Raw genomic sequence first — 27,031 nt, 5'->3', positions numbered from 1 at the left:
TTGTCTTTTATTGACATGTTGAATGGACGGATGAACTACCAAAGGTGAGGCTCCTAAACATGGAAAAGCTGAACGTATGGGGAGCCAAACCACTCCTGCATCTGCCGCATGGGCGTGCGTGCGTGCGTCATGACGCAGGAGCGCAGGTGTGATTGTGTCCATTACCGTCTGTCTTTTTCTTTTCCTTTCTTTTCTTCTCGCTCCCGAGAGGCTTGCAGTGGACTGGAATACGCTTGGCATCTTAACACGGTCCAATTGAAGTCAGGAGGGAAGAAGATTGTAAAAAAACAAACATTTTTTCATCTCACAGATTTCTGGAGGAACCGCCTGCCACCATGAAGAAATCTTTATACACAGGTAAACGTGTGACGATGACACCGCTGCTGACGTTATGTTGTTGTTATTATTATTGTCCGTTGTTTTTTTTCCCCCCACTCCCTGATTTACCCCAGATTGGTATTGAAACGTTGACCGGCTTTTACGATGGAATGTAAAGTTTAGCTTAGCAAAAGTCATCATGCCTGCTCACCAGTGCAGCCGCTAAACTTGATTTATTTAAGCCAGCTGCAGAAAGTAATAGGCATCATCTGTTTCTTTTGTTTTAGTTTCTTTCATCTCTTTTGTTGATTTGCAAACTCGAAATGGAGCGCTTTGTTCAAAATGCTTTCTCTTTCGATGAAGGGCAGGCAGCTTTAGAGAAACTCTAGCACCCACTACACAAGATAAGAACAGCCACTAAGTGGGAGTGTTATTTGAGTCGAGGCGTTCACAACTCAACTGCTAAGTTGGGTCACCTGTTGTTTTGTTCCCGAGGTTTTAAAAGTTATAAATACTCTTTATTTATTCAAGTGATGAATTGGGGCACAGTGTCAAGTATATATATTTTTTCCATTAAAAAAAAAAATCTATTTCGACCAACTACTCCCAACAATATCCGCTTTTACGGCGATTATCATTATTCGATGCTAACGAACAATGAAACGCTCGTCCACTAGATGGCAGTAAATACAATTAACTTGAGTATTGGACGGCTACACGTCATAAGAGTGAAAAGTTTCCAGGATTAAGAATGAAAGCTCGCAACAACAAAACGACCTTGTCAGTCACGACAAGTGCCACAAAGTCTGCACGCACGCACGCCCATCCTGATTCAGACATCCATCTTCCGCCTCCTCACCTTTTCTTATCAGCCAGCCCTCGTCCTCCTCCTCCTCCTCCTCCTCCTCCTGCTCCTCCTCCCCCTGCCTCATCTCGCGCCCATCCGCTGAGCCTCATTGACCTCCTCCTCCTACTCCAGCTAAGCTCCGACTCAGTCCAATGTACACAAGGTCTATCGTGTGGAATGCCGCACTCCTCGGGCTCCTCTTCCCAGAGTCTTTGTGCAATCGAGCGTTTGACACTTTTCCATTGGAGCCAAGTGCAAGTTGGCTCATGCCAACTCTTTCTCCTTCCTCCTCCTTGTGTGTGTGTTGTGCTATGTGTGTGCAGGTGCCACATTCCTTTTTGCGCAATTGTAATCGCAACGTGGCAGTCAATAGAGTAGAGCAGCAACCTGATCAGCTGCTCTAGCCGATTTCCCCTTTTCCACTTCCTGCAGCCTATATCTAAAATGCAATTCTTTATCTCGGTTGCAATTGCACGAATGATTCCACAGCCCCTCCCCATGCTTTGGGTCAATGTGTATACAGGACTTACCTACTCCACACACACGTGCATGCACACAAACACTCCGAGTACCTATTTCCCAAACACTGGTGGTATGTGCTTTTCTGTTCCGCTCCACTCCACACAAACATGAACATGCACCTCCAGGTGGACGGCAAAAGCCTCCTTCTTGTCTAACGTTAGGGCTGTTTATACAACACTTGAAGTGGGAGCCCAAAGCTATTGTTATATGGGAACATGAAAGTCAAGCTATAAAAGGATGTTGCGACACACTTGCAGTATTTGCCCTGTCATCTGGCTCCACATGCCGATGGATGGATGGATGGATGGATGGATGGATGGATGGATGGATGGATGGATGGATGGATGGATGGGTGGATGGATGGGTGGATGGATGGATGGATGGATGGATGGATGGATGGATGGATGGATGGACGGACGGACGGACGGACGGACGGACCGAAGGACGGACGGACGGACGGACGGACGGACGGACGGACGGACGGACGGACGGATGGATGGATGGATGGATGGATGGATGGATGGATGGACGGATGGACGGATGGACGGATGGATGGCCTAACCTTCAACTTGACTCGCTCGTGGATAATAGAATGATGGAATGCATTGGACATGCAGATAGAAATGATGGTGCACGCCATGATCACTCTGCCCCTATCAAATAAGCAAAATGGTTAAAACACCTCCATTTAAAGCGATTAAAGAGAGATTAAAATGATTTCAGTTCACCTCCATTTAAAATGATGCCATGTGAATACTATAATCATTTGTGGAGCCTTTTTCCACCTCGTGTGTTTATTATTAGCAGCAAAGAATGCGGCCGCAGCTTTACACGGATAGTTATAGGTTGGCTCCAAGCCCAGAGGGAGCCCGTAAAAAGATAATGGCGGGTTCTGATCTACGGCAGGACAGACACGTGCATTCACATCTTACATGTGTGTATTACAAGAGGGATGCACCCGCAGGCTTTCAGAGTAGGAACGAGATTGTTTACTTGAAACTAGGTGCGCTATTTTACCTTGGTTAAAAGCATGTTGAAATCACTTTGTGAACAAGCGCACGCTTCCGGAGGGAGGTGCACACTCATAAAGCTCGGTGGACGTCTTAAGTGACTTGAAAAGGAAGTCCGATCCTTATCTGCCTTGTCCACGTTGTTTTATTGGCTGCTTTATTACTATTCTCGATTCGCATATTTTTAGACGCCTTGTGTTTGTAGTGTACAGAAAGGTGTGTGCAGCAGTGGAGTTCAGAGTCAAGGATGAAAGCCTTCCTCGTCTGTGTACACAATCTGCTCGCGAGCAAGCTAGCTAGCTAGGTGGAGCTACAAGCAACAAGAGTTACTAGCCACGCATCATTGAGCGTGCACTAACTCATTATCTGCCAGTCCAATTCAAATTGATATTTGACGTCTATAGCCATCAATGGCCTGATATTTGACGTCTATAGCCGTCATTGGCAGTGAATGAGTCTTTGAAAAAAAACATTGCTGGCTAAGCTACCGCTAGTTAGCTCATGTGCATGTGCGTTGTTGGGTTTGTTTTGGTGTGGTTCTCACTCATTAGGAATGCATCCAGGTCGACATGTAAAAACAACCTTGACAAATGGGCTGTGCGTGCGTGCGTGCGTGCGTGCACGCGTGCGACCTTTCAGCCCGTCTCGCTTTGTGTCACGCACGCTTGTCGTCTGCACTCGCCTCATTTGCGAGCGCTGTTGTGAAATGTTTGCGGCGTACCGGTAAACATAGTGTCTGAAAAAACATGAAGAAAATTGTACTGCATTAAAATACTGTATAAAAAAAAAATGTCAGCATGCGTGATGACAAGGCACTCCTCCATTCTTTGCTGCTTTGCCTTCATTCACAAGATGTGTACGTGTGTGTGTGCAGAATGTGAGTGAGTGCTTTTGTATTTCAAGTGCGACTAAGTGCTGCAGCCCGTCCCCTCTGTTTATCTTCACTCGTCATCTGAGGCCAATCACTTAGCGCTTGACATGTTTGTCCAGGCCATGCACACATACGCATATACGCACATGCACACACACCACAGACACTCTTATAAACTCTCATCTGCTCTTTTCTTATTATACTAGCTTGCAATTGCAATAGCTCGCAATTGCAATTAAGGGGATGCAGGAATGCTAGCAGCGAGCTCATTCCTTGCAATAGTTGTTGTTGCTGTGTCTCCAAGTTGAAAGCTAGTCAGCTATGTAGCGAAGTGGATGCTGATGTGCTACACATCCGCACGCAAGAATGGACATCAAACAGGTGAGGCAGGCCCCGAGCAATGGCACACAGGCAGGCGTTCATTCATGTTGAAAATATGCCTGCCTGTGTGTTTTTCTGCAAGTTGGAACACTGCCTCTTTTGTGCCTCTCATGTGACTCCACTGACCTCCGTTTTACATCACATTGTCATTGGGCAAATAGAACCAACCGAGAGCTTTGCAAATCCATTTCGAGGGGAACCAGTCATCCATCCATCCATTCCCTTGGCGGGACATGACTTGAAGTTGCGCTAAGTGTGTGTTTGCCCGGATTTGTGTTTATGTCGCTTCAGACAAGACCGAGCAGGTGAGCAAAGTCTTTCTGCTCACGCACGCACGCAAGCATGCAAAGTGAAATACATAGCGAGGTGCCACTCATTTCCACGCGCACGTTTGACAGACAGAAACATATTGAGCTGTCGGTACTTTGCTCTCAGCGCCGGCATGGAGGTGTGTTACATCACTTTGGTGCCAAAACAACACCTTATCAACACATGTTGGAATTAGAGCGGCAACCATGGCGGCGCTTTGCTTTGATGCGCAAATAAGCCTAGCCAGGCGCAAGAAGACTAGTAAAGTATTGGCACGGTGGTATTTGTGGCTGCAGCCGCGTGCTGTCAACTCCACAACGAGACGATATTTACGGATGACTCTTTGGGGAAGGCTTTCAATTGGATGCTTTGAGTGTGGGAATCTTTTGGCCTATTCTTCAGATGTACCATCTAGGAGGGCCTACTGACTCATCTTTTTTGGGGGGGTAATTGCCCCTAAAGGATAGAATGCAGGGAAATGACTTTTCTTGTGTATTCACAGGACGGTCGACCAGCGCGCGATCAAGGAGGACAGACAAAGACATCCTCAGCCCTGGTAAGTGCTGCCTGCCGTGCTTTCTTCTCCTTATTATTATCATTTCTCATTTGGTGACGCATTTTTGTGTTTTGTATCGTTTGGCGCATACACTAAAGATGCGGCTAAGACATGTGGTCTTTGCAGAGAAGCTACTTTTGTGTGTGCGGCATCAGCACAGCGAAGAGGAAAGAACAAGTGAAATACACACGTTGCCATGTGCAGGATGTGAACTCATCCCATAAACACCTGATGGCTAATGGGCCAACATACATATAAATGAATCGTGCTCGTGTGTGTGTCACCGCTGATCGGTAGGTGTGTGTGTGTACGTGTGAAAATGACATCACGGTCATTACGATGTCCCATGTTGTGTTTAATGGCCTCGTACGTGGACGGTTCCCGTCATGAATTACTTTCTGGTTATTATCTTTTGTGCATTTGACGAGCGCATGTTGCCGGGAAATGCTTCAAGGTAGCTGTCTGCCAAGTGAGCGAGCATATTATGGCATGCCAGCACACTCACATATTTGCCTCCCGTGGACCAGTTAAAATGGCCACATGAAAAGACAAGTCAATATAAACACGTGGACACATGCCAATGACAGCCAGCTACTTTCAGGTGTTGACCACAAGAGGTCGCCAAAATGCAGCGCATCTTTGCTTGGTGCATTTTCCCACATGATGAAAGAAAGCCTTGTGTCATAAAAAGTCTTTGAAAACATATGAACTGCGCCACACTTGATTTCCCCCCCCCCCCCACCCCGTCTCATACAAATGCACGCTCAACAAAACGGCATGTTTAAGTGTTTCGACGACAATACTTTCCATGTTATTTACAAAAACAATGTACCGAAACAACCAATGTGCCCAAGCGCTATTTCTATTAGACAGGTTGTGTGGAAGAAACTACCACCCTCATGTCAACAAATGTTCATATACACCAAGATGCCACAAGATGGCTCCAAAGACCTACTTTTCTCTTAGACAGGGTTTTACAGCAAATAATTTGGGGGAAAAAAACATGAATTGGTGAGTAGTTGGGGAACATTTCATTATTTTCGCTATTTGCACTCCGTTTGATGTCTCACTCGGCGCTCGCCACGTGACCTCTGACCTCCAACACAGTGTGAGGGATGTGCAAAGGGGTCAAGTGTCACCGCCGTGTTCTCTTTCGCTGTCTCTTATCGGAGCAATCGCTTTCATATCATTTGACACGCGATGCATGGCAGGGAAGTGTCATGAAGGGAAGGGCCTTGCAAAAATAGCCCGTCACATGCTTGCAACGGACACAATGCTGCTTCAGTCTTTCCACGGCAGCATCTGAAGGGAGCAACATATGACCTGCACATGGGCCGTGTCGTCACATTGAAGGAATCAAAGCGGGGAGAGGACCGAGCGCAGCAGAGGAGGGGAGGGAGGGAGGGAGGGAGGGAGGGAGGGAGGGAAGGAGGGAGGAAGGGAAGTCCAAAAAAAGACGGGGAGGGAGTGAGAGCTAGAGCGAGAGTGGAGTCAAAGTGCAGACGCTACATGTGGCTTTGGAGGGAGTGATCTGGTTATGGAGGGGGACAAATTCTCAGGTAGGACACATGTTTCTTCACTCACCGGAGTCAACGACGTCGTCATTGAGCGCTTTCCGGTGTCTCTCTGCGCCGCAATACTTTCCACTCTCTGTTTTTTTTCCATTGTCTCATTCTGTCCTCTTTGCTGACTGACTGCATGCTTTCTTTCGGGGGGGGCGGGGGGCTGTGCAGGCTTAACAGACAGAGGGATACATGTATTATCTCCCAGAAGTTTTCTGTCTAGGCTATGTCTCTCCCTCTTGCTCTTTGGGGCTTTTTGCGGCAGTTTCAACCATGAACAGGAAAGAGTGGTGTTTGAACAGTACTACTCTTGTCCCTCGTGGCTCTGCGGGTCACTCGCTTCTCTCTGGCCAACAGGATGTAGAAAGCCTGAGTCAGCCCGCCTTGCAAATAAGACTCCACTAAGATTCACACGCACACAAAAGCCTGCTAAATGGACTTTGTCATCCGTGTTATTTAGTGGTCATGGAAGTTGTAGTCATCGAGAGGGAAGAATGAGTTGAGTGGAAGTGGTCCAAAAGCGTCTGCAGCAGCATGCGTGTGTCATTCCACACTCAGGGCCAAATTTTTAGGTACACCAATACGATTGAATGACTTCTAGTCCTAAAATAAATGAATGCAATTAAGAGTGAAATAAAATTAATCAAGTAAAATGAAAGAAACCAACAATAAATACTGTGTATTTTATTTCAAGTGGCTACAATTTACAATGCCATGTATAATGCAAAAAAAACCCCAACAACAACGACAACGAGAGAGCCGCTCCACTCAGTCGCAAGGAGCCAGACACTTTCCCCAGGAATTGACGCAAATTCAAAAAACAGGAGCAAAGAAGATTTATCTCACCACACGGGCAGAAATGTGACCCCCAAATGACTGCTCGTGTTGCTCTAAATTGGACACAGAACGTGATAATATGTCATCCACTTGGCGAATCATCACAAAGTATAGTCCTATTATTTCTGCGTATCTTCAAGTGTATATCCTTTCCCGTGCCTTCCTTCTGGCTAATCTGCAGCTGACCCAAAGGCCCAAGTGCGAGAAAAGGCCATCAGTGAATTTGATTGAAAATGTGTCATTTGAATTCCTCCCCTGAATTGGTTTCTGTCCAAGCGGCTGAACTCTGCAGCCGTGTGGCTTCCTGGAGCCCAGGGATGTGTTTTGCTCGTCGCCATGGCGATGAGCTGAGTAGAACAATATGTGAGGCTAACAAAGAACTGTAACGCTGCCTTGTCGACTCCATCCGTGAAGTTATTACCCGGCGGAGAGGTGGAGGCGGGGGAAAAATAGAAAAGAAGAGAGTCCCATTGATAATCGTCTCCGCGCGCCGAGCGAGGGAGGGAGGGAGGGGAGGGTGTAAGGCAGGGCAGGGCGGCTTCATGTTGCCAACAGGTGCTGCGTTTGATGAAGAAGCACAAAGCTAGCTAGCTCGCGCGTGCTGCTGCTGCTGCTGCTGCTGCTGCGATTGCACATTTTGTATGTATAAAAAATGCAGCTGCTGTCAGTCCAGCTGTGCATGCACTCATGCGGTTGGGCCACTTCGTCATTGGAATACTTTCCACTGACATTCATCAGCAGAAGTGGCAAAATACAGCACATTATTAGATCTCGAAGAACAAGTCGACGTGGATCAACATTTTGGAACACGTCAAGATGCAAAAATGTCTTAAAGCTTTTTTGTGTGCATAGTTTTGGCTATAATTGAATGGACAACGTACTGCTGGGCAATGTGATGTTTTGCTATCTATCTATCTATCTATCTATCTATCTATCTATCTATCTATCTATCTATCTATCTATCTATCTATCTATCTATCTATCTATCTATCTATCTATCTATCTATCTATCTATCTATCTATCTATCTATCTATCTATCTATCTATCTATCTATCTATCTATCTATCTATCTATCTATCTATCTATCTATCTATCTATCTATCTATCTATCCATCTATTCATCCATCTATCCATCTATCCTTCAGCTTCCTGTCTTCGTCCTCCGTCTCCTCAGTGGAAACAAGCCAGCTTTGCTGTCTTATTATGAGCGTTGCCATGAAAGCAAAAATCCCTGACTTGTGTGTGTGTGTGCGTGTGTGGAAACGCAACTTCTCTCCATTGCCATTTGTTTATTTGATAGTTAGCGGCATGAACGGACTTTGCGTGCCGGCCGTGCCCATTTGGCATTTGCAAGCGACAGCCGTGCTCAGCCTGGCGTCCGTCCATTTCTATATATTGATCCGTTCAGCGCAACAGAACACCACCAGCTGTACACTACTGTACATTTTGTCTTTCATCGAAAGCAAATGTTGTCAGACTTCATGTGTGTAACTGATTCAATTGGCCAAAATGTCATTGTCCATCCTCTCGGCTATCTCCCGTATTTTGCCATTTTTGTGTACATTTTCCGCTTGCAACGTGAATTGACTGAAAGTGCGGTAGCTTGCCCAATATGCATGTCGAATGCTTTCCATACCACCAGTCAAATATCATTTGAAGTACAAACGTACATGCACAAGGAGAAACAACCTTCTATGTTGGAATAGGAAAAAACAAAACTTTCTAGTAGTTGTTCCAGTGTGACACTTGTTACAGCAGATTGGATTAACCCAGTCTGGGCTTGCGAGGGAGGACACGCAGTGGAAGGAAGTGGCCTCGTCACCAACTCGCCTGTCTGTGTGGGCGCTTAAAAGGAGGAGAGTCAGTTGCCGGGCCCATCGAGTCATCCCGCCGGGGTCACATGTCGCCCGCCGACTTGCGCGCAGATGATCTTATGCATTTGGTGGGATGAGGGTGTGTCCCAGAGTGGGATTCTCCATTTTCATTATGGCGGAGATGGCTTTCGGGTACAACACGGTTGCCCGTAGCAACAAGGATTATTTGGAAGCGTCGTGCTGACCCCTGCAGGAAACATAAATGGCGGAAATTGTCTTTTAAGTCAGAAGGATTTCTAGAATGAGTTGAACAGAAGCTTATTTAGTTTGGTGAATTCAGGCGCCAATTTAAGCTGTGCCAAACAACTGACATCTGGCTCACTTCAAGTGTAGATGGTCCAGCCAGCCATATGTGTGGCCGGAAAGATCAGCGCAGATGACTTTTCTTTTTTGCACGGTCCAGTGGCAGACAAATGGGATGCAAGTTGTCTTTTTGCTAATGTCGGTACTTTTTGGCTCATAAATCTGCACGCTCCGAGGCCCTTCTGTGTTTATGATGAGTAAATAGACTACACACTGCTTCCAATGTAAGCAGTGTGTTGGCAGTGAGCTTGACCATCGTGCAAGATTCCAATGATGAGACACGTTGCAGGCAAGTGGTGGGCGCTCCTCGACCTCCAAAAGTGCTGCTGCTGCTGCTGCTGCTGCTGCTGCCGCCGCTGCTGCTGCTGCTGCTGCTTTAGCGGCCATGGATGCCACTGATGAAAAGCTGCAGATCAACATCTGCTCCATCAGCTGACAAGAGGAGCTTTGAGTCATGTGACCACAGGAAGCAAGCCTGTGAATAAACCGTGCAAGTGGGAGGGAGGGAGGAAAAGGAAGGGGAGGCTAAAGAAGTTGTGAAAAAACTACGTACGTGAGCAGAGTGAGAGAAGAGAGACTTGAGCTTGGATCTGCTGTTTTCTTTTCTTCCCTCCCTCGCTCGCTCCTCCCGCTGTCCCTTGCGTCGGATTCCAAATTTGGGATTTGTTTAAAATCTGGAGCGCTCCTCTGGACGACGTTTCCTTGCTGGGTGAAAGGGAACCCTCGCATGATAAACACACTCCCCCGGAAAAAAAATGTCTGATTCCACCGTCAACGCTCACTTGGAGGGCATCATATCAGACTTTGAAGGTTAGTTGCGTTCTTGCTTTCTGGCTGCGATGTTTTCCACATGAGCGATTGGGACTGGACTGCATTTGGAAAATGTGTGCTTGTGGTCGGTGGAAGGGGAAATGCGCGCTCAAAGTGTTTGTTAATGCTGTTGTGAAGTTGTAGCTGCAAGAGAAAAAAAAAGGCTGCAATCAGCCTTTCTCCTCAGGGGACCTGACTCACAACATGGGATGGATAGATAGATGGATGGATGGATGGATGGATGCTGCTGCTGCTGCTGCTTTCTTTCCTATGATTATCACTGGGCTGCTCCCCTTAAAAATAGCGCTTTGGTAGCATTTATACTTGATGACCAATTGACATGAATGTCTTTTTGACCTCTGGAAACGCTTTTGTAGGATCTTTTTCCTTCGTGTAATAGCTCCCAAATTGCCGGTGCATTCAATGGAGCTAGGACGGTTCCGAATTTGCTCCTCAACAAAACAATTGCGAATGATGATTGGGGTATGATTTTGAAAAAGCGCAGCCCCAGCTGTTTGGCGGCCACCTTTGTGGTGTTTTCTTGATTTGATGTGATGACTCACCAGCTCAAACTTCACGCCCATGTTGCACAATTTGAAATGACGTAAGACTGGAGCAGCTTCCATCTTAAAATGTGTGTGTGTGTGGGGGGGGGGTTCTAAATATGGAATAACTCTTCTTCATTATATTAGAAAAGTAAACTTTGGATCTGGCCGGCGTGGGGGGAACACCTGGTCGGCAGCCCCTCCCCTCCTCTTTGTTTTCATCACTTCAGCCTTCCTCATCATCTGCCTATCCATCCATCCATCCATCCATCCCTTCTTCCTCTCTCAGCAGCTTGTCCATCGTCAACAAGTTGACTGTTGCGCCCGCCTCCAGCATCTACCTCCCGTCCTTCCTCGCCACACCTGTCGGGGGCGGCTTCTCCGTCAACGCCGGTTCTCGCTAAAACGTAACTGAGCGGAAAGATGAATGGCGTCCTGGAGAAAAACAAGCGAGGCCAACTGCGGTGGTGGCATGTTGGGCGTGCGGTTTAAAATCATGCTTTTAGTCTCGTGACACATAATGGGCCAGTGTTGTTGTCAGTGAAGTGTGTACTTCCCCTGGATGGGCTTCTTTGCGTGCTGACTCATGAATTTGAGCCGTGCGAGAAGAGCGCACGCAGCTCATACAGGGCAGCACAATGGCGGCGCCCGGCAGCAAGCAGACATCTGGCTTGGATTGATTTCTTTTGTCGCTGCAGCTGCCACTTATCTCTTTCCTTCTTGCTTTTGGGAGACTCGTCGGCTCAGGGAGAGGAAATTCCACCGGAGCTCCATTTCTCCACTTGCAAGAGTTTGGTGTCGGAGCAGATCCCATACAAGGGCTGACTGCTGAAAATACCCGCTCTACTTTCATAACAAGTGGACCATGCATTTGCCACCTCGCTCTCTATCATTCCGGTCTGCGAGCGAGCGAGCGAGCGAGCGAGAGAGAAGTCTTTGTTTATTGTTTGAATGCAGGGAAGCTTTGACACTTCCCTCTTTTTATAAGCATAGTGAACATGTTTGTTAACAATGGAAAAACCATTGAGTGGTGCTGTTGCGAGCCAAAAACAGAAGATGGGAACATTTGCAGAAGTTTGTCCTCCATTATTGAGCTTGGTCTTATGGTGAAACCGCAAAGGGGGAGAAAGCGCTGAGGCTAGAGTAAGTGAGGCCTTCGCGGGGCATCTCCGTCCGTCCGTCCGTCCGTCCGTCCTTATCGGGTGGCGTTCCACTCGCCGTGCAGCCAAGGCACCTTTCCTCTCGGTGACGCCACTTGTGCGGATGGCGCAAGCAACATTGACATACGACCTCCTCACTTGTTGGTCTGATTTAGCCAAGGGTGGGATCTCCTACACAACATCCTGCAATCGAGTTTTCCTGAAGATGTTTTGGTAGAATAACGGAATCCCGCTTGGCTCCCTATTTGGTGCAGTCTGCAAGCACGTTTACAGTACGTCTAGTGCGCACAAGTGGAACAGGCATGAGCGCAGGCAGCTCTGGTGTACACACAAAGCAGCGTGAGCCCGCCTCAACCTCATCTGCAGTGTTTAACCTTGCTCTCCAGCTGTGTTTAAACACGCGTGTGCACGCACGCCAGCACACGCATACAGCTGACAAGTGTCTCCCTCCCTCGTTCGGCGTGTTAGCTTTCAGTCATGGCACAGCAGACTCACCACAGTTAGCTCAACAGCAGGCAAACATGTGATTATAGCACAGTCTTGGTCAAACAGTCCATGCTAAAGGCTTGCCACTCTTCTTCTTCTTCTTCTTGTTTACAACGGACAATGCATTCACTATATAAGATACTATAAAGTCCCACAGGGAATTAGAACAATGTCAAAGATGGCAACATGTTGCGTAAGGTTCCATTTTTAAATCAGCTTTGGTTGGCGTCAATGAGACATATCTGGTCGATGATTGGAAATTCGGATCATATCATGAGCAGATAATGCTGCGGATTCACACACAGGTTTTTTTTGTCTTTTTGAATACGGTGACCCAGCTGCTTCTCTGCTGACTCACTCGCTTACTAACATCAAGCCCAGAAGCCCTGGGAAAAGAGCAAATATTCCAGGAAGAACATCTTCTCCCATGCTGGTGCCGAGAGGCCCGGAGACGGCTGCCTGCGTAGGCTGCCTATTTATTTAAGACAGAGAATTATTGCTGCGGTGGAGGCAAGCCAGGTGTCACCCTCACATCTGTCACCGAGCAAACTGTGGCTACAGAGCGCATTTGGAAACATTTTCATTTGTAACAAAACCTCTCCACTTCACTCGTGGCATTTTTACTAATAAAATAAAGTCCGTCAAAGGTCTTCTCTTAATGTGCATAAATATGCAGTACACTATAAATACGTCAAGAAAGAATATATGCAGAGTACTTTTGACAATCTTTGAACGACATCATTATTTCAACGAACAGCGGAGGCGCGCAAGCCAGGCGACGTCTGCGCATGCGCAACCTGATCAACAGGTGTACGCAGCGACATAAATGTCCCCCCTGTATGATTTTTGGTGCAATTTTTAGATTTGCGAGAGTTCCAACCGTCCGTTCGGTCGGTCGGTTGACATTGGCGTTTCTTGTTATTTGGACGAGAGTGTGCCAATCTTCGAATTTCCAGCGCAATGCTGTCGACTTATTTGAAGCGTGTCAAGAGAGGTGAGCTTCGCGTTTGTGATCTCAGGTTTGCTTTAACAGAGGGCGGCTGTTGAAGTTGGACCCCCCCCCCCCCCCAAAAAAATGCGTTGCACTACGGAGGTGCTATATATTCATTTTGCTCGCACTTTTGTTCCTTTCGTTTGTGGTCTGGGTGGTTTCCATTTGCGCAAAGTGAAGGATTCTCCCTTCTCTCTGTTGGAGGCCCAAATACAAGTGTTTCCGGCCGGCCCTGCCGAACATATCGTTTTTAGATGATCTTTGCTTTGCTTTGTTGAGCTTTTGTGCATATTTCTGGTGGGATGGGTTCAAGCCAATGTTAGCCCTTTGTTTCCTGGCTAACCAGAACTATTTTGTTTTCCAGCTCTGAAACGGTCATTTGAAGTGGAGGAAACGGATTCATCCACGCACCACTCGCCTCTGTCCCGTCGCACCGCCAACAATCCCCTCCGCTCATCGCTCTCCTCCACGTCCAGCCAGAGGAGTTATGACCTTGGTTCCCGCAACTCTGACTACTACTCCCCCAAATCATCTCCCTCCGCCGACGCCTCCAATCCACGCTCCCCCAAAACGGGCATGAGGCGTATGGAGTTATCGGGGGCCCGCAACCCCGACGCGGCAGCGGCGGCGTCTTCTCGCCGCACGGAAATCTCCATCGAGGTCTCCTCCAAGCAGATCGACAACTCGCCCAGTGCCGGCATCACTCGTTTTGGCCTCAGGCGACCCGAGGCGAGCCTGGGCAGTCGGAGCACCCCGCCTGACGGCTCCCCCAATCCCGTCTCCGGTTCCGCAAGCAGGCGAGCCAACGAGCCACCCGCGCCTCCCAGGAGGGTGGACTCCCAGCCCTCGTCCGTCGCGCCCGTCTCTCGGATCCCCGAGCCGCCTCAGAGAAGAGCGGAGCAGCAGCAGCAGCAGCAGCAGCAGCCGCCGCCGCCGTCGTCCACCTTGGGCACGGTGGAGGTGACCCGGAGGCCTGAGATTCCCAGCTTCAGACAAGCAGACGCAGGAGTGGAGAACAACAACAACCACCTGCCACCTCCTGCGCCCAGTGCGCCTCTGCCCTGCCTGGCTGACGGCAGCAGCAGGAGCAGGGTGGACTGGCTGCCAGACACCCCCATGACGACTCCACCTACAGAGCGTGAGTAACTCAAAAGCACTTTTCTATGTCCCTCATACCTCTTGTTACGTTGTCATTCGAAAGGCATCTTTGCTTTGCAGCCTTAGGAGTGTAGTGTTGTGACAATTTCAGCTGTCCTTTAGCACCACCGTGTGGACAAAATGTGTTTGGTATCTTCTGTTGCCAGCAGGCATGACTTCAAATTGAACAATGGTCCAATGTTGGTTGTAGTTGGTGTTTGGGCTAGACATTTGACTCTTTTTTTTTTTTTTGTTTGTTTTTTGTTGGCTTTCTCCGTTTGAATGAGTCATTTTTGTGCCGCTATCTGGGCTCCAGCTGTAGCGGGCGGACTTGTTGTGTTGCAAGCAAGCAAGCAGGCAGGCAGGCAGGCAGGCAGCACAAGCGGCCAAGAGGTGATACATTCCAAATCTGGAAGCCATAAAACATTGTTAACGCCTCCATTTTACACTCGTAGGCAGGGTTTCTGACCGTCCGTTTCCTCAAATAGATCAAATAACAGCGATGGGCTGGCCAACCAAAAAACTATGTCCATGTGGGTGAAAAGAAAAAGTTCCAAGACATCGGGCTCTTCTGACTTCCTACTTGCTTATGCTTGTGAATGGAAAGAAACATGGAAACAAATGGTATTGTAAGATGGTGGAAAATTTGGTAAAGATTTCCAATAGGCCATATTTCAATATCACACAAAAGCCTTTTGTAGCCACTCTTTGAACTACCTTGTGCAAGCAGGTTCTATTTATACACTGCTAATGATACCTTAACCTAGTTACCCAAGTCCTTCATTCTAATTCAAGCAATACCTGTTTTTTTTTTTTGGTCGCTATGCAAACAGATAGGGCTTTCAAATGATACTTTGAGTAGGTTTCATGATGATGACTCATTGACCCTTTCATGCCCCCGTGTTAAATCAATTGAAAGTCACAATGTGGTCATTATTTGAATTTTTATTTGTTCACTTGACATCTGGCAAAAAACGAATGGGAAAAAAACATGCTAGAAAAGAGATGGACAGCAATTACAGCAGATTGATACAGCTAAAAAAAAAGTGCTTTTTTCCGACATTCATCAAGTCTTTGCAGTTTGCGATGATCACTGCCAGGCTAATGTTTTAGCCAACACCGCGTGATTTCTGAGAATAAATCGAGCTTGGATTCCCGGGGCCACGGTCAGATTGGAGTGATACTCGTAAACATCGTGGAAGTCGTCGAGAGCGTTGGGCGCCGCTTTGAATTTTGTAGCCCACTGCCACTGCCACCATTCGTAATCTTCAGTGGATTTCAGTGGGTTGGCGTAGAAGGCCACCCAGGACTTGCTAAACTCCGTTTTCCAATTTGCGAATGACTTGTCGACAAACAAGCGAGCGCAAGCCTTGCCGTCCTTCACAAACAGTTGGAGACTTGCCTGGTGGCCACGTAAGGGGACTTTGTCTGGATTGGCAAACTGGCCTCCTCTGCAGATCTCCTCGGCCGCTGTTGTCCACAAACACCACTTTGTTTTTGTCTTGTGGAGGCGGGCCTGGAGGCCGCCATTGAGGCGTACCGAGGTGTCGACGGAGCCCCAATCGCTACGGATCACTTTTGAGAACATGGCTTCAAGGCTGTTATTGTCCTTATACAGTACCACCATGGCACCTTCCGTAAGGTGGTTTGTGGGGACACCCCCCCAAAGAATCCTAGCTCTTCCATTTTTCCCAGTTGTCACTTGAAGTCCAACGTCGTCTCGACGACGTAGTCCTGGCCAGCGTTGCGGATCGGGACGATGGCTTCCCGCGTGGTCCGGAGTGTCGACGACGCAATGAGGCGGCGGCGGCGGCGGCTTTCTTTTCAAGTGTTTCTCCTCCACGATCATGTACAAGAGCAGTCCCAGGCAAGCCAGGTCACTCCATGTGATCATGAGGCGGCGTAACTGCGAATGGTCAATGTGGCTTCCAAAGTCTTCTGCGAGCGTCGTCAAGAGGTTGCGTTGCTGCGCTCCCACTGCAAACGCTCTGATTTGCCTGAGCAGGTTGCCGGTGATCTGGTAGGTGTAGGCGGGATCGTAACGTGTCTCGTGCGAGTTTCCGTAATGCTGCGTGAGGTAAACTTGGTCTACGGTCTGGTCTTGATCCCTCACTCGGAATACGATCCGGCCTCTGTTTCCTCTTTCCCTGTACTCGGGGTCGGGCGGCTCGAGGACGTAACGGGGAAGATCCGATTGGCCTCGGTTGACATTGCCGACGGTGTAGTAGCGGTATCGGAAGTCTCCCCGAGGCAGCGGGTTCAAAAGCCCCTCGTAGTTTCCGTAGTGATGCGAACCGTAGATTCCCTGGTCGGGGTCGAAGGTGAGTCGTACGACGTCGTTGTTGTCGATGTCGACGTCGTTGGCGAACCAGTGGAGCAGCAGCAGGCTGTGTTTGGGCACCGCTTGGCCAAAGTTGACTCTTTTCAAATCGTCGATAGAGTTGAGCCTCTGAACGGCGCAGCGGACGGCGGCGGGCATGCAAAGAAGCAGAGCGGCGGCGCACCAGAGCGCCAGTCCTCCCGACACCTTCATCTTGCTCCTTTTCAATCAATGGCTCGCTCGTGTTGTCGATTGTCAAATGCAAACCTGGAACGGTTCCAAAGAAAGTCTGAGTTAGCCATTGACTTTACACGTGCCGCAGAATAAGGAGTTGGCTGACACGAAATAGCTGCCAATGTCATCTGACACCAAAGAACGTTGTTGTCGAACGTAGTGGCCCGTCATGTCAATTGAAAAAGACAAACGGGCGGCTCTTACCGACCGAGGCTGTCGTCTCGTCTCGTCTCGTCTCGTCTCGTCTCGTCCTGTCCTCTTTCCTTTCTGAGCTCTGTTGCTCTTTGAACTGCTTTAAAGCTCCTCCTGTTACTATTATCTGAGAATTGAAACTGGGCACTGCGCCAGACAAACAGTTTACTTTCACTTTCCTTTCTCATGAATTTGGAAGCGAGTGGGATTGCTTAAACATAGCCATATTTCGGACTATGACATCACCTTGTCATTTGCACTCTGAAATGAGGAAATAACACGGTTAGCCTGATGAATATCGGCCATTCTGCTCACGACATATCACGCGTGTGCGTGTGCGTGTGTGCGTGTGTATTCATTGTTGCATTTTCTTCAGCAACCAGCAGGGGGTGATGTTGTATTATATACCATCAACACCTGGCATTTATGAAAGCATATTTATTGCCAGTGCAGCATTCTAGTTGAACAATGTGCTTTTCCACCAACGTGATGCGCTTGCTTTTGTTTTTTTCTGTGGTCCCTTCCCACTTGTTTCGCACGGGCACCACAAAATGATCTTCGATACGCTGTTATGAACTTATTTGATATTCCCAAGCACGCTATGCGCACGTCTCATTCAGAGCAAGCGAAATATTGCCTGCATGAATTCAAACTGTACCTTTTAAGGGTGGCCTGAAATCTCTTCACATTTGTGCACTTTCACTCGCTACGATCCAGGCCCATCACGGGTTCGCAGTGGACTGTCAAACAAAGCAAGCGTGTCATGAATTCATCATGTTACATCACGTGTCTTACAAAGATGGACGGGGCCGCCGGCCCGGTTGCCCCAAAACTCTTTGGATCACCGACCATCCAGAGCTTGGACGACGCTGGCTCCTTCCCAGGCGTGCTCATTGGCTTGCTCCTTCGAGTCAAACAAGCAAGTTCCAAAGGTGGTGAAGCTTTAATCTGCTGTTTGTTCTGGTGTCATGGCAACGGCGCGCCAAAGTGTGCTCCTGGGATCTGAGCGCTTTGATGTGAGAAGAATCGGGATCAAAACGATGAATTGGCGTCGGTGTGTGTCGACGCATGGAGCGTTTCGACCTAAGTTGTCCATGCAAGCCGCTCGGGCCGGCGCAGTTCAAGTTTGCCCCTTTGGGGGCTAGATAAAGGAAGTGTCTGTCTCCTGTTGCATCTTGGTTCACATGACAAGCCAGGGTAGGCGGGGCCAGCGGCCAGCTTCCACATTCACACAAGAGTTAGAGGCCTCTTACGAGCGAGCGAGTGAGCGAGCGCTGCACGACAGCCAGCCAGCCAGCCAGCCAGCCAGCCAGCCAGGGAGGGACAAGGCTTTCACACACGGTAAGTCTTGCTTTTTCTTCATGCTTCACAGGAGGATCATTGGGCTTTGACTGACCTTGTGTGGATGAATGTCTGGAAGGAAAAGATCATGCAAGAGCTTTTATCAGTGGCGATGAAGTTTGGTGTGGACATTATTGTTGCATGAATACCGAGGCAGGCATTCCATTGTGCTTCAGCTCCCGCTTGTCTTCTCAATTGACTAGTCTTAGCTACACGCTGTTCCTGTTCTCATGGTGATCCATTACCAGATCACTTAACAAGCACGCATAGCTACATAGGGGGTGTGTGGAGCTACCTACATGGGGGGGTCAGGTCAGATCATTTTTTTCTTAACTTTTGCATTTTTCACATTGTCTTCATAGTTATACTTTTTAAATGCTTTAAGTCATTCAAGAACTTTATTGTTGTTGTCGTCTACGGTCAAGACAAACGTAGCGATAGCAGAATAAAGTAGTATCTGGTATAATGTCATTGAAACGAACGGAGAGTTGCTAGCGTTAGCATTCCGACACGGAAATGAATCGGCAATTTTTTTATCTGAGTGTCATATGGAGGCAAGTAATGTCAGGTGCCCATAACACGGCATGTTCTTTTTTTAAGATCGCAAACTAGGTGACATGGACCAAAGAGCGCCTCTGCTGGTTGCAGCAGAATACTGCAGTCTGACGCCATGAATCAATTGATTCCTCGCAATTGAGCAAATTCCATCCCTGTTGTCAACGGCGCCACAATGTGACCTGAGCGAGCGCTTTGCTGTTGCTTGAGTGTTTTGGCCCGCCGTCTCTGGTTTGCCTCAGCGGCGGCAGCACGTCCGCATTGTTGGGCCGCTGGCCTTTCGCCACTCTTTGATGGGACGCTGAGAAGGTCACCTTTTGTGCACGTCTGCATGATGTCAGCCAGCCAAGATTGATAAATGGCCCTTTGAGGTTAGATTCCATGCCACCACTCCACCGATACCCTTTGACCCTTGAACTCTGGCTCACTTGGGGTCACTCGAATGGTATTTTGCAGTCCCTATCGGAGAGTAACTTGAAACGAATCAACTGCTTGTTGACCATCAAAACAGGGGGTTAGGGTTAGCAAGGCATTAGCAGATGCTAATGTTTGCGGTGACTTGAAGCATATTTGCTGGGAAACGTCTGGATCTCAATGGAAACAAATGTAGCCGGGTTCAGATGAGACGAGGCTTTGGGAAAATAAATAAAGGACCGACCACGACGCCGTGTTTAGAAAGCGAGCCCATAAAAAACATTTTAGAGCAGAGTAAAGATCCAAAGGACCCATTTAGTGGCTTTGTCGACTAATGGGTGTTTGACATGGCTCTACTTTGGAGAAAACAGCCTACTTAAAAGATTCAATCAACTTTTAGGATAGCTTGGAGTTCATGTCGGATTTCAATCCCTGACTACTGTCGACGCTGGTTCAGCCTTTTGTCTCCATTCCTCCCTTCAGATGTGGTTTGCGCAAAAGATCAAGCTGCCAACAGTTTGTCATAAAAGGACATGCGTGACTCATTGTAGGCCCTGCAGTGACCTTTGACCTGCTCACCAACGCTGCCCAAATCAACATATTGGGCGCGCGGCTCAGTTGCTTTGACCGCATCTGCGAGAAAACATTTAGCAGGATTGCATCTGCTCGTATGTTGTTGTTTTTTTTTAGTCCTCTTTTTTTTCTCCTCTCTGCCGCTCAACGACTCTCTTCCGTTTTGCTTCCCTTATCTGTCTCTGGCTTATCGTCCTCCGAACATCAGTTTGCCTTCCTACTCTGCGCTATTCCCCCCCAAAATGCCTTTGCGGCACAGCAGAAGGCCGAGCCAAATTTGCAACAACAAGAAAAAAAGCAATGCAAGCCAATCCTCCTGGAATTGAAGCAAGAGAGAAAATGCTGTGGTGCCTGTAATTGAAAACAGTATCAGCGATGACTCATCCTGTTTTTCGACTGTTATTATGCTGTTGCTTTTTTTTTTTTTTTTTTTAACGGAAACAAAGGAAACAATGCCAGCCATCCCATAAGCGAATCCGATCCAGGGGAAATCCCTTCAGAAACGAAAGATGAGTGATATCAATGCAATGAAAGCTATAAAGGTTATCTTGCAGATGCGTTTGGGGGGGAGGAGGGGCGCTGAGGTAATCTTCCGACTCTGCTTACTCGCTTTTGATCGTGCGTGGTCAGCCGATGAATCATCCGGAATGATTACGTGGCTTCAGAAAGTCACTTTTAGCCAATGTGGCCAATTTTTTGCCAATCAAAAATTGGCAGGTAGCTCTGATGTACTGTACCAATGAGGCAATTTCATTGACTAGAACCCACTGGGCAATGCTAACCTAACACTCAATTTCTGTGGTGTTCCTGTAGCGTGTGTGGTCGGTCCGCTGTCATGCCTGTTTGACGAAGCAGCCGTGCAAATAACATCCAGCAGATGGTAAAGCACCAGGGCAGGGCAGGGCCAAACACTTGTCATGTTCTGCTCAACATTGGGGTCCTGCTCCAGACACCTGGTGCAACTGGCTCACAACCATGTCATGTGTGTACAACCAGTCAATTTGTTTCAAGCCTAATAACCAGTAAAAGTATCGCTAGCTAGAATCGGTAGTCTCCAGGAGTACTCGAAACCTAAAACCTGCTATCTGTACTTGCCGAACTACACCATGGGTTGCTAGTTAAGAGATTTTTTTTTTTTAATGCTCATATTGTGTCTCAAGTGTTTTATTACCATTTTCTTTGTAGCGGTAGAAAGCATCAAAGCTCAAAAACATGGGAAAAAAGTTTTACATTTTGGAACAGGTTGATCGTAAACCAAATGTACGACTGCCGGGAGGAGAGCCCCCCCCCCCCCTCCTTCTGCTTCGAGAAGAAAGAGTGAGCTTGAAAGACAGCAGCAGATCTCTCTCTCTCTCTCGAGAGAGAGAGAGAGGAATGCAGGAGGTGTGGCGCAGAGGGCAGTAAGTCACCTTAAATTGCTGACTGACTGCTGGAACAGGATGGGGAAGGAAGTGGCGCTGGAGGCCATGGAAAGCGAGCTGCGGGACGGACACACCAAGGAACCAATGCAATACAAGTCCCTGAGTGATGCCGAATTGAGCGGACGGACAAACGCTTTGGGCTTGACAGTATTGAGGAGCGCCAGGCCGCGTTGATATTTTGAAATCAATGAAAATGTTTACAGCTCACATCAGCTGACCATTTGCTGTAAATTTGCTGACCTGATACGGATAGTAAAAGTGTCTCCGCAGGTCGATGATGCAGTCTTTTGTGGACGCCTCCGAAGCCGTTCATTATATTTAACGTCGTCTGCTGCTCGACAGATTACTAGGTTGTTTCTTTTTTTTTTGCCGGTATCAAGAGCAGACCTGCACGTGTCTTGGAAATGGAGCATCTTCCAGATGTTCTCCATAAAACTCTTAACGATACGCACGGCTTCCATTTTCTGCTCCCAATGAATGAAACGAAATGGGGTTTCTCTTTGTAGGCTCAGAAGTGATTTGCGGCTACACCACCAGCACCAGCAGCGGCAGCAGCAGCAGCAGCATCAGCAGCAGCGCCATGACGGACACGGCGGTGCCCGACGCCGCGGTGGCGGCGTACAGCGACCGAGCGCCCACGGGCCCGGTGGTGGACTTCACTTACGTGGGGATTGACGCCATCTTGGAGCAGATGAGGAGGAAGGCCATGAAGCAAGGCTTTGAGCTCAACATCATGGTTGTAGGTAAGAGACGGACGTCGCTCGCTCGCTCGCTCTTAAATGGTTTGCGGCGCTCAGTCAAGGCGAACGTGTCGACTGTCATCCAGCAGCAGTCAGAATTTGAGTCTGTTGCTTTTGCTCTCTAATCAAGATCTGTCAAAAAGAACCGTAATCAGCATGCAGACAGAGGCATTATTACTGTAATCACGTGCAGGCAAACTACAAACACGGCCATTTTGAATGTCTCGTCTGAACTTTGCGGAGGCAAACATACGGCCTCAGTCGGGGGAAATGGCCACTTTCTCCATTCATGTGGCTTTTTGTATTTGCACGCAGGACAAAGTGGCCTGGGCAAGTCGACTCTGATGAACACGCTGTTCAAGTCCAAAGTCAGTCGCAAGTCTGTGATGGCCACCGCCCAGGAGAAGATCCCCAAGACCATTGAAATCAAATCCATCAGTCACGGTAGACTGACAATTTGAAGCCACCTTAAAGCATCCGCTCACCTTGTCTTGTTTGTGCAGATATCGAGGAGAAGGGAGTGAGAATGAAGCTGACGGTTATTGACACGCCTGGCTTTGGAGATCAGATCAACAATGAGAACTGGTACATTTCAGTTTCGGTTTCTTTTTCTTCTCCTGAGACGACAATCTCAGATTTTTTCTCTTTCCCCTCCAGCTGGCAGCCCATCATGAAATTTATTAACGACCAGTACGAGGCGTATCTGCAGGAGGAGATAAACATTAACAGGAAGAAGAGGATCCCGGACTCCAGAGTCCACTGTTGCATATACTTCATCCCGCCGACTGGACACTGGTGAGGGGGGGGGGGGCATGCCCTAGCATAAATATGCTAATAGCGACACAAGCGCACATGCTTTGAATTTGAAAATGCACCACAGAGCTAATGCGCTTGGAGGCTTACCTTACTTGTCAGCACATTTCCTGTGTCAATCAGTGTGGAGCGTTTTATTTTTTTTTTTTTGAAGCGCGCACACACACATATTTCCCGACATATCCCACGCGGAGGGAAACCTGCAGCAGCCGTTGCTGGATGGCTTCGAGGAAGACACATCTGGTTCTCATCCATTCGCTTACTGTGTGGGGCTGGCTGTGCATGCACAATAATCTCGTGTATTCATCGCGTAATTGGCTGTGCGGGTGTACCGCGTACAAGCGTCGTGACAGCTGAAGATGCTGTTGGAGATTGTCACATGGGCAAACCAGCAGCAGCCCTGTGTCGGTCGAATGGAAAGAGACAGGCTGAGAGTGCGTCTGGGATGCGCACACTCAATTTGGCACGTTGCGATTGTGCGTTGTCGCGCTATTAGCCGAGCTGCTGCCATTCACTGCAGGAGCGCCTTAAACGGCCTCACTAGTCCTCCACACACACACACACGCACACACACACTCATCATGAGAGAAAAGTAGGTCACGAACGTGTCTGACCTCTGCTGGAGCATGTGTGTACTGCATATTCATTTACTTGACTGTCTCCTTTCTACCTAGTCTGCGGCCTCTGGACGTGGAGTTCATGAGGCGTCTCAGTAAGGTGGTCAACATCGTTCCGGTTATTGCCAAAGCGGATACGCTCACCTTAGAGGAGCGGGACTTCTTTAAAAAGAAGGTAACGTCCACAGACGCTCCATTGCCGCTTTTCAAAGTGTAACGTGTTCGCCCACCGGAGCAGATCAGGGAAGAGCTGCGAGCCAACGGGATCGACATCTACCCTCAGAAAGAGTTTGACGAGGACGCCGAGGACCGGACGATCAACGAGAAGATCAGGGTGAGCACCTGACGCTTTTCAAAGTGTTCCTCAGAGTGCCGCCATTTGACATCTTGCCCACGTGCGCAGGAGATGATTCCGTTTGCCGTCGTGGGCAGCGATCAAGAATACCAAGTCAACGGCAGGAGGTTGCTGGGGAGGAAGACCAAGTGGGGAACCATTGAAGGTACCGCTTTTGCTAAAAGGCTGCAATGTCAGAGGGCAAGACAGAAAAATCCAGAAGGCGTTTTAAAAGTGGCGTCACGCGCTCTGCAGCTGACGCGGGCCTCATGAGTGCCGTTGCTGCCGTTCTTCATAATAAGAATATAATAAAGAGGCGTGCGTGCTGGTTAACAGTCATTTTCACTTGTAGTCTTAATGATATGCAGCGTCCCTCTACCAAACGTCTCCGAGAGGAAGTTTCATTTCCCGCTGTGTCGACACGTGCAGCAGACGCAATTAGCCTTATCGCTACGTGCGTGGAGATGTCCATCGATGAAGTTGGGGAGAAAAAAAAACCCAAGCATACACGATTCAGTCCAAAATGTGTTGCGTCTTGACCAGCTTTTTTTTTTTTTAAAGTGGATTTTTGTTGAGTTACTAATGAATGTTTTTCTCCATCAGTGGAAAACATAGCCCACTGCGAGTTTGCCTATTTGCGGGATCTACTCATCAGGTGAGCCAATATTCCATACGCTCACGTTTCCAGCTCCGCCCGCCCGCCCGCCCGCCACACGCTGATGTCACCTCTTGCCCCTTTCCAGAACCCACATGCAGAACATTAAGGACATCACCAGCAGCATCCACTACGAAGTGTACCGCGTGAGGCGCCTCAACGAGAACAACACGGCCATGACTCACAGCAACGGCGTGCCCGACCATCACCTCACCACCCACGAGATCTAGAACCGACCCGATTCAAGACTCAAGTCCCTTATTCTTAAAAACGTTGCCCCTTTCCATACAGAAACAAGCCAGCCTGCCGAGAGTGGCGGTCGTTTGCTTCCGGTGACTTTTTCCTACAGCGGTGGACAACAAGAGTGAGATGATGTCTTTTTTTTTTTTTTTTTCTTTTTCCTACCCACAGTTGCTGCAACTTTTACTTCGTTTTTTTTTTTTAACACCAACAATCCTTATGGATTCACTCCAAGTGCCAAAAAGGAGCTGACACTCCAAACTAATCCTCCTCCTTTTTATCTATCTGCACCGCGTGTCTCGTAAGGTCGTCTTTGGGTGCACGAAAAAAATGGCACATATGTTTGCATTGCGCTCATTTCCTGCCCCAAAATGCGTTTCTGCTTTGGTTACACGTGGCTTCGTGTTAAACATGGACATTGGGGCCTTGGTGTCGTTTGAATTCTGAGTTCAAAGTGCCACTGTTTTTATTCTCGGAAAAAGATTTCATAAGAGTGACTACGTATTTATGCACCCGCCATGTCAAATGTGAATATTGTTGGTCCATTTCTTCACATCATTTCCAAAACAGTTGTGCGAGGCTCAGTGGACGGAGCCTTATTTATCGGAGGATGTTTAGGATGCAGCGTTGCCTGCATTTAAACACGCTCCCATTGGTCTTAAACACACATCAAGCCCATTTGAGTCAATTTAGCGAGCGTCTATGCCACTTTCATTCTTGCTTCCTTCCACCCTGCTGTCATATTCTTGTGTATTCTTTCTGGGTTTTTTTTTTACCTGTATTATTGATAACAAAGTGTCCTTTATCTTATTTTAAGAAATAAAGATTGTTGTAATTATGCACCACGTTTTTTTTCCTCCCCCCCCCCCCAACACTGTCTAATCCATGGCCTTCAAAAAAAAAAAAAAGCAGCTCGATTTCTCTTTCTGCATTGGTCTTGGCCTGAAGCGTCTGCGGACCGGGTGAGTTCATTTGTTTGCAGAAGTAATTGTCATAGTGGAGTGTTTTTTAATTGGCATGTCATTAAGCACTTACAAGATTAGCCTTCCAAAGCAATATGGCAGCGCTGGCCGCCCGCCTGCCGCAAGCAAGGTCAGTGCCGCTCTGATGAACACTTCTTCCATGTTTGGATCTCAAGTAGGAGACGAGCGGAAGTCAACACGTGATTGGGTTTCACGCTTTCTAAATGCAAATGGCAGTGTACCTTGTAAATCGTAGCACTTGACTTTGTGAGCGAGCCATTGTGAGCGTGTCAGCAATTAGCCAGCGTTTCTATGATCACTGGAAGTTTTCAACCTGCATGACAGAGGAGATAAATGTGGCGGAGACGCGTGCACGAGATCATGTTGCGCACACGCGCTTGCATCCTCATTTTCATGCACAAAGGTTTTGGCCCCCATTTGTCTTCTCCTTGCACCATCTGCTTTCCCTTTCCCTCTCTCTCTCTCTCTGTCTCTCTCTCTCTCTCTGTCTCTCTCTCTTTCTCTTTCTCTTTCTCTTTCTCTTTCTCTCTCTCTTTCTCTTTTTCTCTTTTTCTTTCTCTCTCTCTCTCTCTCTCTCTCTCTCTCTCTCTCTCTCTCTCTCTCTCTCTCTCTCTCTCTCTCTCTCTCTCCTTTGTCTGCAAAGACTTGCAACTCCCCCCCCCCCCCCCCATGTCATTTTCCGTCCTCTCTCTCGGCTCTGCGCCAGCCTGCTCCAGGGCGCCGTATGCGATTTGTTCAACTTTATGTAAATTAGCTTTGCTATTAATTAAAAGTCAGCTGCAAATTCAATTAGCCGAGGGAAAAGAGGCAGCGTAATTAGGACAACGTACGTGGCTGAATGTGGAACGGTGACAAAGGTACCCCACCATTTGGAGACTACACGGACAGAAAGGAAACGTATACAAGCCGACACCTCGCAGCTTTACAGTCATGGAGGGAAAAGGGGGAAAAAAAGTACTAAGGAGAAATAAAACGAGGCGATGGAGGAGCAGGTTAGGGAGGAGGGTCACGTAATAAGAATTTAATTTTCCCCATGGCTGCACAATTGGATCCAGTCGTATATAGTGGACTTCTGCACG

At 48.1% G+C, this 27,031-nt stretch overlaps 2 protein-coding genes and 1 long non-coding RNA gene across 10 annotated transcripts; 1 reads left to right on the top strand and 2 right to left on the bottom strand.

Moving 5' to 3' along the window:
* The first annotated feature begins 76 nt into the window (after positions 1-76).
* Positions 77-25,809, top strand: septin9a (septin 9a). Of its 4 annotated transcripts, XM_088357097.1 has the most exons (12): positions 77-357; positions 4,761-4,814; positions 13,748-14,521; positions 22,077-22,313; positions 22,626-22,754; positions 22,814-22,895; positions 22,968-23,105; positions 23,798-23,915; positions 23,979-24,074; positions 24,144-24,240; positions 24,678-24,729; positions 24,818-25,809. In XM_088357097.1, exons 1-12 carry the CDS (start codon positions 336-338, stop codon positions 24,957-24,959), a joined length of 1,941 nt encoding a protein of 646 aa, XP_088213223.1. In that variant the 5' UTR covers positions 77-335; the 3' UTR covers positions 24,960-25,809. The 4 variants fall into 4 exon arrangements, with proteins under 4 accessions (XP_088213223.1, XP_088213226.1, XP_088213224.1 ...); XM_088357100.1 differs by lacking the exons at positions 77-357; positions 4,761-4,814 and adding an exon at positions 6,256-6,373; XM_088357098.1 differs by lacking the exons at positions 77-357; positions 4,761-4,814 and adding an exon at positions 9,938-10,201.
* LOC148384649 (uncharacterized) lies at positions 8,337-10,281 on the bottom strand. Its single transcript, XR_015853267.1, has 3 exons — positions 9,945-10,281; positions 9,411-9,866; positions 8,337-9,275 (listed from the first exon to the last, which is right to left on the bottom strand). It is a non-coding gene; the product is annotated as an uncharacterized LOC148384649 (long non-coding RNA).
* Positions 15,451-22,999, bottom strand: LOC148384648 (uncharacterized). 5 transcript variants are annotated; one of them, XM_088357101.1, is made up of 6 exons: positions 22,796-22,998; positions 22,235-22,442; positions 18,116-18,679; positions 17,925-18,006; positions 17,279-17,527; positions 15,451-17,107 (listed from the first exon to the last, which is right to left on the bottom strand). In XM_088357101.1, the coding sequence occupies exon 6, from the start codon at positions 17,051-17,053 to the stop codon at positions 15,611-15,613; it is 1,443 nt and encodes a 480-aa protein (XP_088213227.1). In that variant the 5' UTR covers positions 17,054-17,107; positions 17,279-17,527; positions 17,925-18,006; positions 18,116-18,679; positions 22,235-22,442; positions 22,796-22,998; the 3' UTR covers positions 15,451-15,610. The 5 variants fall into 5 exon arrangements, with proteins under 5 accessions (XP_088213227.1, XP_088213228.1, XP_088213230.1 ...); XM_088357102.1 differs by having other exon boundaries at positions 17,279-17,413; XM_088357104.1 differs by lacking the exon at positions 17,279-17,527 and having other exon boundaries at positions 22,796-22,999.
* Positions 25,810-27,031: the final 1,222 nt, after the last annotated feature.

This window comes from Syngnathus floridae, chromosome 17 (genome assembly GCF_059516105.1).
Source record: "Syngnathus floridae isolate MCC-2025c chromosome 17, RoL_Sflo_1.0, whole genome shotgun sequence".
Classification (NCBI taxonomy): domain Eukaryota; kingdom Metazoa; phylum Chordata; class Actinopteri; order Syngnathiformes; family Syngnathidae; genus Syngnathus; species Syngnathus floridae.
Note: the sequence above shows the minus strand (reverse complement) of the source record. Positions and strands in the feature narration are given on the sequence as shown.

Bases quoted from the DNA above. Each gene is read 5' to 3' on its own strand.
- septin9a (XM_088357097.1), top strand. From the start codon at position 336: ATGAAGAAATCTTTATACACAG. The intron at 22,896-22,967 runs GTACATTTCAGT...TTTCCCCTCCAG, and splicing joins CAGATCAACAATGAGAACTG to CTGGCAGCCCATCATGAAAT. The intron at 23,106-23,797 runs GTGAGGGGGGGG...CTTTCTACCTAG, and splicing joins ATCCCGCCGACTGGACACTG to TCTGCGGCCTCTGGACGTGG.
- LOC148384648 (XM_088357105.1), bottom strand. From the start codon at position 17,053: ATGAAGGTGTCGGGAGGACTGGCGCTCTGGTGCGCCGCCGCTCTGCTT.